Consider the following 10,580-nt stretch of genomic DNA (forward strand, 5'->3'; position numbering starts at 1 on the left):
TCATGAAAAAAATTGAACTATAAAAGAAAATAAGAAAAAGAGATTTTAATTGGTGCAAGCAGTGTGAATAAAGAAGGAGATACAATGACAATTTTAATAGCCTAATCACTTAACTGAAAATTTTCTACAAATTTTGTGATTTTTTAACTTTTTAAAATTCAATAATTAAAACGTAAATTTATTAATAGTTTAATAACCTATCATTTTATCCTAATTTTATAATAAAATTCTCACGTGAAGCGTGGCAGTTTTACTAGTTATATATGAATTGAGAGACAACTTAGGCAGAGGGCAGCGGACACATTCTTGTTTGTTTGTTTCTACTTTTGGACGTAAGCCATTAATGAATTCAACAATTATTTACTGACAAATATCCGTGCAATTCACACACATAATTCCTGTTTTTTTTTTTTTTTTTGGATTGTTTGCTTCGATAAGAAATTAATAGTGGGTCTGAAATAATTTAATTTCTTTCCGAATAAACGAAGTGATATAATTTCTGTAAGTAAACTAATAAGCATTGAGTCAGTAATAATCTACATTATATTTTTAAGAGAAAATATATATTTGAATTTTGAAAATAATATTATTAAAAGAGGTGATCATAAATTTTAAAAAGAACCTTAAAATGAAGAAATAAATATTAAAAAATTTGTAAGCAAGCAAAAAAAAGAAAAGAAAAGATTGATCTTAATTATTTTCATTAATAAATTATTAAGTAATAAACAATTTACTAATTTCTTATTAAATACGAGATATTTAATTTTACATTTTTCTGAAAGAAATATATAAACTATTTAAAAGTGAGCAAATAATAACATTTGAATACAATCTTAATTATTTATGTTTGTAAAAGTGTACTTGATTGAATGGAAAATATTTTATGGCCAATTGTTTACATTTTTGGAGAGCAACTCTGTAATAAAATTAATCACTACTATGAATAATAAATACTCTATTATAACCCAAAAGTTGACTTATTGAAAGAACTCTGATTATAACCCAAAAGTTAACTTATTGAAAGAACAAGAGATAAATATAATCCAAGAAACGTTTACATTTGTCTACATTTGATTGGTTTAATTTTACTTTTTTAAAAAGAGCTTTATATGATATTCTAGAGTTAATAAAAATTCAAAAATAATAAATCTTTTATATTTTTAGGAAAGTACAAAAAATTTAAAATTTCTTTAAATAATTTTTTGATTTTTTAAGAACAGTTTTAAAAGTTTTATAATATTTTAAAGAATTTTAGAAATTTTCAAAGAAAAAGGAACTAAATTTTTTGTTTTACATTTGTTTTGAATGATTTATAATTTTTCAAATATTTTTTTAAATTTAAAAATTTAACCAATTGTGCTTTTACATATAGTCATGCGTTTTATAACTGCATTTCTTTTCTTTTCTTTTTCCATATTAATTTTATTAAAAGAATTATTTAGGTCTTTTCAATTACATTTTTATAGGGTCTAATAGTTAATTATCCCAAAATTTATTAATTAAAATAATTAATGTTATATCAATTATCCTTATTTACTCAAATTTTAACTGTATAAAAATTAAATTGTTCCATTTATTTTAAGATGGATTAAATTGCTTAGAAACCTACAGTACATGGATGTTCTGTGTATTTATTTAAAAAACCAATTTTCATCCTAAAATTCATAATTGTTTTGTCATAAGTGTTTTTATATGACATGTACATTACACACAGCGTCGGACCACCAACCGTCGTTCGGTTATATCGCGCCAAAATAACAAGAACAATAAAGAAAAGTTAGTGGTCCAAGTAAACATTTTAGAGCAAAATACTCATTGAGTGGTTAAAAAATACATTAAACCCCACATCTTTTATTGCTTGGTGGACCCTTTTATAACTCTCTCTTCACTTATAAGTTGAGGAGAGAAGCTTCAAGATTTACGTACGTGCTTGGTTTTCGACTCCTAAAACATACTTCGTAGAATTTGCTTTGCACTTTGCAATGGCATTCGAGATAACAAATGAAATGCTGGTTGGCAGTTTAATGCCAGTTATTGTTTATTGGGTGTATGGTGGACTGTATACGATTTTAGGCTACTCTTGTAACAATTACAGGTTGCATCCTAAAGAAGATGAGGATGAGAAGAACTTTGCCTCCAAAAAGACCGTCATCAAAGGCGTCCTTGGGCAACAATTTCGTCAGTTCATCGCCACTAACCTATTATATATGGTATGATTGTTGCCAAAGGTTTTTCACCTTGATTTTACTCAAACTTTGACGACAGTTTTTTTTTTTATAACTAGATATATATCAATTACCACGTCCATTTGAAAGGCCAAAGTATAATACGTGATGATATTTTTGACAAAAGAGCTAACATAAACAATCACGAAAAGTTAAAATATCTTATACTGCAAGTCCCAAAAAAGCAACTAATTAATCCATTAAAGATAAGGAGCTGATGAAATCACAATATGTATATTATTGTACTTGATTAACGTATTGGGTGGGTTTTTGATTTGGTTAAATATATACATTCTTTTATGTATATATTTAACCAAATTTTATCTAAGGTCAATTAGTTATGATTTAATTTTTGTTAACTTGGTGCAGATAACAAGAGGAAATGATCCCGGAGCTTCTTCAGGGCAGTCAACTTCCTTCTTTGTTATAGCAAGACAGTTTATTGTAGCAATGTTCGTATTCGATACTTACCAATATTTTCTTCATAGATACCTACACCAGAACAAGTTCTTGTACAAGCACCTCCATTCCAAGCATCACCGACTGGTGGTTTCGTACCCATTTGGTGCTATCTACAGTCATCCGATCGAGGGACTTCTTTTTGACATCATAGGCGGTACAATGGCTATTTACATCTCTGGCATGTCCCCTCTAACGTCTGCCTTCTTCTCCTCTTTCTGCAACATGAAATCAGTGGATGACCATTGTGGATTAATGCTTCCCTGGAATCCCTTTCATATCTTCTTTACAAACAACACCGCGTATCATGATCTCCACCATCAGCTTTACGGTGGCAAATACAACTTCTCCCAACCATTCTTCTCCATTTGGGACAAGATTTTGGGAACATATATGCCTTATTCACTTGAGAAAAGAGAGGAAGGAGGCTTCAAATTGCGGCCCCTTAAGGAGTTCAAGAATTAATTATTTAACTAATTACTAGTGCTCCTACTAGTATTTACTGCCATAGCATCAATGTTTGCTTCCTTTAGTTTTTAATTATTACAAAAACGTAGCAAGCATGTTTACATGCTTCATGTCGTAATAAAAAAGCTTGAAATGTAAATTTGGGCCTGATTTGTTATAAAACTAGCTAGTAATTAAGAATGAATATTTTTTTTTGTCTTTTTTTTTTTAAATCCGCTTCAGAGACAACGTGGGGGTGAATATGAAATCCATTGCCTAACTTGTAGGAAAATAGTAATATGATAGTCGGAAAGTTACTTGCAACTTACAGACAATTTCTTTTAATAAAATTAATATGCATATAATTTTAGGTTCTAAAATTTAAGATTTAGAATTTAAAGTTTTAAAATTGGTATGTTTTAAAAAAATTTAAAATTAAAAAATTAAATTAATTTTACTAAAATTTTAAATTTTAAAAAAATCTCAAAAAAAATATGAACAATGCTAATTGCACACGAACTATCATGGGATAAGCCCTTGATTGAGTTAAAGTTAACGATACCGAATCAAATAATTAATTTACTTAAACACAATATAAATTTATTAAAACATCATGATAATTATTAAATTATGACACATCTACTATATGAGTGAAAAAATTATAAATATATTTATTAAAAGTTTATGTAAAAATAAAATATTGCTAAGATTAAAATGGTAAAATTGAATATTTAAAATTAATGATGTCTTTGGTTCAAATAGTACCATGTGTAAAGTTTTATTTCTTAATGAAAATATAAAAAATAAAAATATCTTGATATTAATATAACTTTATAAAAAAAATAAAAATTTGGTAATTTTCCAATTGAGTTGAGACTAGGTTCATGGGTGACACCAACTTAGTTAAGGGTAGCGATCATAAAACCCAAAGTTTTCTTGAGAAGTGGATGCATGAGGAGCGGGGTGGATTCTTTTTTATAGTGAGTATGGAGCGATTATGGTAATTACTTGTCTTGCCCCACCCTACTATATTAAATTATTATTTTATCCTTGTTTATATAACTATTAAAAGGATAAAAATTTAATAATTTATTATAAGAAATAAAAATATTTTATGATTAAATTATTTTGAAGAATTATGTTGAAATATTTACTTGTCTTTAAAAAGATTAGAAATATTCCAAAATCGCATCATAAGCATTACTTAATCTGATAAAATTTCTAATTTTCTTACGAATTTACTATATCCGATACCGGAATAGTGTTACATATCTAATTAGAAATTTTGGGATGTTACAACTCTCCCCTCCACAAAAAAAAATTTTGTCCTCGAAACTTCATCATGATGGTCACTAAATAACGTTCTTGTAGTAATAATTCTTTTCCTTAATTTCCTTATAACTCACATAAGCATCGTGTAACACCCTCAACCCGATTCATTATGTCAGATTCAGATCTTGGGTATTACTAAACGAATACATACAAAAACTTAATCTAATTAAACAAGTTACAGTTAATTACTGTAACAACCCGGTTTTGACCCTAATCGGAACAGTGGTTTCGGGACCACAAATCCGAATTAGAAAAATATTATTAATATTATTATGTGTGTTTATTTTGTGTGTATGTGATTGTGTGAAATTTTCGTGTTTTAATTTCGTCGTTTAAGTGTCCGATTTAATAAAAGGGCTTAATCGCGTAAAATGAAAATTTAGGGGTTAATTATAAAAGCACCTAATTGTTGTTGTCTTTATAACATAGAGGTTTTATAATGCAAATAGTCCACTATGTAAGTTAGTGGGTGGCAAAGGACTAATATAACCTTATTATATATGTTTTGTTTATTAATTATTAAAGGTTAAATAAGTAAATTAATAAATAATGTATAGTATAATAAAACAAAACATAAACAAGCCATTATCATCTCTTTTGTTGGCCGAATGTTGCAAAGAAAGAAAACATCCATGGCATTTAGGGTTTCGGCACTTTGCTAGCTTGATTAAGGTATGAAATTGTTTCGGTTTTTGATAATTTTTACGTTTTTGAGATTGTTGCTTTGAATACTTTAGAACCCATGTATTAATTTTGTGAATTGTTGATGATTTTGAAATGTGCCATTGATGAATATTTGTGTTTTGTGATGTTTGATGATGAATAATGGAAGATATGTCTTAGATTAACATGTTTTGTCTTGGGATTTTTGATGAATTTGAGTATTTAGGGCTAAATTGTGAAAATAAATTTTTGAGGGACTAAAATGGGAAATAAATGAAATACATGGACTTGTATGAATACAATGAAGATTCGGCCTAACTATGGTGTTGTGAGATTTTGTGTAATTTGTGTTTTACGCAATAGGGACTAAATTACAAAAAGTGTAAAATGTCTGGGGCAAAATGGTAATTTGCCCATTTATGTGTTTTTGGATAAAATTGAATGATTTGATGAATAAGAGGGTTAAATTTGAATATGTTTAGATCATGAACTGAAGAAAATGAAATTAGATCGGGAAAGTCGAAAGTAATCGAATAGTCGATCGAGTCTGCAGATATCCGAGGTAAGTCTATTAGCTATTTAATGTCATAAAAATCAGTATATAGGTATGTATATGTGCTGTATTTTGATGAATTATAATTGAAAATATGTTGGTTGAAATAATTAAAAGTATGAGTGAATTATATGCATTATTGTTACATGTTCGAATCATAGGTATATACTTATATAGTCATTTGAATTTAGTTAAAGTATGAAGGTATATAAGTATATACATGTATAAATTATTAGATTAATCAAAGATATGTATAAGGTATATGTATATATATAAAAGGTTTGAATGATTATAAAAGTATATATATATATATAAACTCTTGGATTTGATTTGTGATATGTATGTTATAATTGTATATATATATATATATTGAATAAGCATGCAAAAAATACGTGCATGTGTTGTGTATTGAATTTAGATATGTCATTATATATGTATATACGTGTATAAACCTTTGGAATTAATTTAAGACATGTAATTCATGAGTATATATGTGGTATTGAAAAGTATGTTTATGTGTGAGATGAAAATATATGTATATGCAATATTTGATTGGATATGTTTACATACATTAATAGGTACTTAATCCGAATTTAGGTAGGATATATGTGTAAGATATTATGAAATGCGATGAATCAAGTATATGCGTATATGTTCTTGAAATGAATTTAGGTATGGAACTTATATATGTTTAAGAAAGTTTCGATTATGTGAATTTATTCATGCAAAAGTCTTGAATGGAAATGAATATATGAGGTTGTTAGTTTGAATGACTAATATAAAGTGATCGAATGTAAATCGGACTTATTGTCTAGCAAGTGGATGCTTGGTGATATAATTCGGGCTATGTGCCTAGCAGTGCTTAATGCTTAGGTGAATTAATTCAGACTTTACGTCTAGCGGGCTTAATGCCTGGTGATACATTTCGGACTATAGGTCTAGCGGGCTATAAGCGGTGTATCGAATCGTTTTTAAAACCTAGCGGCTAAGTGCTTGGTGAATCTATTTAAACTATGTGAGAATATGCAATTGATATATCTATGATTTTGGTTATATGAAATCGATGTATACATAAATATTAGGTTTTTATATGCTTGGTGAGTATACATCTACATTCGGTTTTTGCATTTGATTAAACATAATTGTATGCATTTGGTGTATACAAATGATAAAGGCATATGTATATCGGTATATGCGGTTGTTGAATTTATAAATGCACATGGGGATATGCAGTTGTTAAACATATACATGGAGCCTATGTGTTTGATAATTATTTATGGATGCAATTGGGATATATATATATAAATGTACTCATTAATTTGTATATGATGAATATGTATATATATATATTGAATGTATGTATTAGCGATGTACTCGGTATTAATTCATAATGAGTCTATATATATATATAACTGAATATAATATGTGATTGGTATATATATATATACATGTGTATGATCAATTTTATGCACATGATAAGTACATATGTGAATTGAAAGTATGCAAGTAATAAAGTGTATATACATTCGGTTTTTAATTGTTGATAAATATGTATGCATTTGTCTATAAGTATTTGTTAATATATATATATTTTGTTGTTATGCTATAGACTTACTAAGCTATAAAAGCTTACTTTGTTTGTTTTCTATCCATTTGTTTTTTTTAGATTTTGGAGACGTTACGAGTTCGGGGATCATCAGCATAGTCCATCACACTATCGACTTCTTTTGGTATTTTGTTAAATGTTTGAACTCAATCTTATGGCATGTATAGGTTGAGCACGATATTAATTACATTTTGATTGTAAATTATAATAGCTATGCGAAAGTAATTAAATTTTCATGTTGTGATCAGTTTGGTAAAAAAAATGGTTGTGGTTGTTCGGTAATGCCTCGTAACCCTAATTCGGCGACGGATATTGGTTAGGGGTGTTAAAATTACACCTTCTTAGTTACAAATTTCAAACTAAATTACCTAAGTATATACAATAAGAAAACACAACTACCACACATGGTAATTAAATTAGAACGATATTTAAATTGAAATCCTAATCTATTCCAGATACCCTAAAGTATGGATTTCTATATAACAATTCAGACTTGAAACTCGTTGCCAGACTCGTTTTGTATGCATAATAACCCGATACGCCACTTTTTGGCGTAGTCCTGACATCGTCCCTCCTAGCCCAGTCCCACATCAACTCATTTGTAACATAACACACATAGATAACTTCATAAGAACTTAGTGAGGAAAACATCATTTACCTGAGTCATATCTGCACATTGCAACTGATAATTTATATAAACGATTCCATCATTCTTAACCTTCAACTTGTCTCTTGCGAATGCTTCCTCAAGTTCTATCCCTTTATACGCGTTAGTTACTATACCTCACTCTGAAACTATTTCCTTCTCATTCAATGTCTTCTATACATCACTTACTTCCTTCAAACTCTAAGCCAACACCTCATCATGATTAAAGAAGTAGCACATACACAAATGGCAGGTACTTCCTTCGAACATGCTAAGTTCACATCCTTATTCAGCATACATTTTCAATATTAACCCATTAATTCTCTATATCCCTTCAAAGTTCACATCCTTCGAACATACAAAGTTCACATCCTTATCCAGCATATATTTTCAATATTAACCCATTACTTCTCTATATCCCTTCAAAGTTTTAAGAGTTCTATTAAGAACGCCACGAAGGCATTCCATTGGGAGAATGCCATAAAGGCTATTCTTTCAGAGTTTGCCATAAAGTCTATTCTTTCAGAGTTCACCACAAAGGCTATTCTTATAGAGTTTGACACAAAAGGCTATTCCTTCTTGACATGATTACGATATGGATTTGCCTAAACTCACGTTTTGTGAGGTTTGCCCATCATCATCCTGAGACACATAGAGAACCCCATTAGGAAATCACTTTTCTTTGGTTCCTTTTGGAAGATAACATCATCCTGACCTAATATCCATGTAAGGTTACCAGTCTAGGCTAAACCTTTAAAACAACAACAGATTACCAGTCCAGGCTAAATTTGTGTCACATGTTTATCTTTGAGTCCACAACAAATGCTAAAGCTCGGTTCTAGAACATATTTACTTAGAGACATTTCATACATCAAAAAAACTAAGCCCGATCCTCTTAATCCACAATAAACAACCAATATGACACATATATCATAATATTCATTTCAAACATTCAGGTACAATCATGCTTCACTTTACATTACTCATGCATCATTTAACACATGCTTAAACTCATCAAAATTAGTACCAGATTTACATATTATTTTCAACAATATTCACTCAACCATAGATATCCTTTAGAAATCACTTGCCTTACCTACTATACCTTTCATGATCTCGACACCATCTTTTGATTAGTTCCATAGACGTCAAAATATAAACAGTACCGCGCAAGAGTCGGTTTAGAAACTCACTTGACAACCACAGATAACTGCTTGAACTTTTGATCCAACATCCAACAAGGAACTACAACACTACTTGAGATGGAGTGATTACTGATAAGGATCCAGAATTTCATCTTCATCTTGAAGGAGAAAGAAGTACTGTTTGATTCCTTAATATTTAGATAGCAATAATTTTAAAAAATGCAGAGCCAGAACATATAGTAAAAGTAAAGTAAAAGTCATCTCGAGAGTCTTATCCCTCATTAGATATAAACTCTTTATCTCCCTTACTATAGACTCTGACAAATGACGATACTTACCTAACCTAAATCTCCTGATTTTCCTAAAAATCTGGGCTAGATGAAAATAATCAAATGAAAATATTCGTTAATGTCTAACCAGACATGGGGAAGATTTAATTAATCCCATGGACTCCCAATTAACCCCGTTACGAGAACTAACTAAAACAGTGCTCGTATAACTAAGCGTACTATACCTTGGTGGTGACTCGCTTATGGTGTAGCCTTAAAGGCAATGAAGCCTTCGAGAACATTCTTATGCACTTGGTATTCTCTTTTATACCTAATCAAAAAATCTAAGGTGTACTTTTTTTGTGTGTATTCCTTCTTTACAAGAAAATATCCTTTTAAATAAATCCATAAATACCCCCAACAAACGGATACTTTAGTGCTAATGCTCTAACTTGCCAGCAAGTCAACCTTGTGGCAGATTACTATCATAGTGCCCAAACAGTTTGCTTACGAACCCTATTCATCCAAAAATATTTGGGCAAATACCACTTCGCCACACTAACCATATTAAAACTATGCGCCATAACTTCTAATCCGCCAGAACTAGGGTGTTACAACCCTCCTCTCTTAATAAAATTTCATCCTCGAAATTTCTACCCTGAAGAATCTAATGAATTACTGATAATTGGTGAACTACTCCAAACAAGAATAAAAAATTTAGGTGCCTTCAACCTTCAATGTGTATCGTGTTAAATGTTTAAACGTTACATAGTTACCCCTAATGAAATTTGTTCAAGTTTAATTGGAGAAGTTGATTAGTTTCTACAAAGTAAACTTCTCGCACAAGTTTATTCCTAAAAAATAGGTACACAACCCTTCTTCAATCACTTTAGCGAAATCGATCAAAACCCTAACCTTTTCCTGCCCAACCTTTCTACCTTCTTCTTCCACGGCAGATTTTTCTCAAGGTAACTCTTTTTCTTCTTTCTATTTTCATTTACTAAATTAACATCCCTAAAAGAGAATGGTTCACACAATAACGAGAGGAAGGGGTTGACAACAAGCCAAACAAAACATCGCCTTAGCAAGTCCTATTCCATTTGGGCCCCAAGGTCCCGAGAATACTCCACCAAGTGTAGAGTCCTCATTAATCACTTGTAGCATCACCCACAATGAGATGATTCGGTATCTAGGAGTCTAGAGTATACAAAGCCCAAATTTTAGCTATATCTTCT

General features: G+C 29.9%; 1 protein-coding gene across 1 annotated transcript; it reads left to right on the forward strand.

Moving 5' to 3' along the window:
• Positions 1-1,913: 1,913 nt before the first annotated feature.
• LOC105794190 (sphinganine C4-monooxygenase 1) lies at positions 1,914-3,336 on the forward strand. Its single transcript, XM_012623234.2, has 2 exons — positions 1,914-2,210; positions 2,595-3,336. Exons 1-2 carry the CDS (start codon positions 1,983-1,985, stop codon positions 3,147-3,149), a joined length of 783 nt encoding a protein of 260 aa, XP_012478688.1. The 5' UTR covers positions 1,914-1,982; the 3' UTR covers positions 3,150-3,336.
• Positions 3,337-10,580: the final 7,244 nt, after the last annotated feature.

Source organism: Gossypium raimondii, chromosome 3, assembly GCF_025698545.1.
Source record: "Gossypium raimondii isolate GPD5lz chromosome 3, ASM2569854v1, whole genome shotgun sequence".
NCBI classification, from domain to species: Eukaryota; Viridiplantae; Streptophyta; class Magnoliopsida; order Malvales; family Malvaceae; genus Gossypium; species Gossypium raimondii.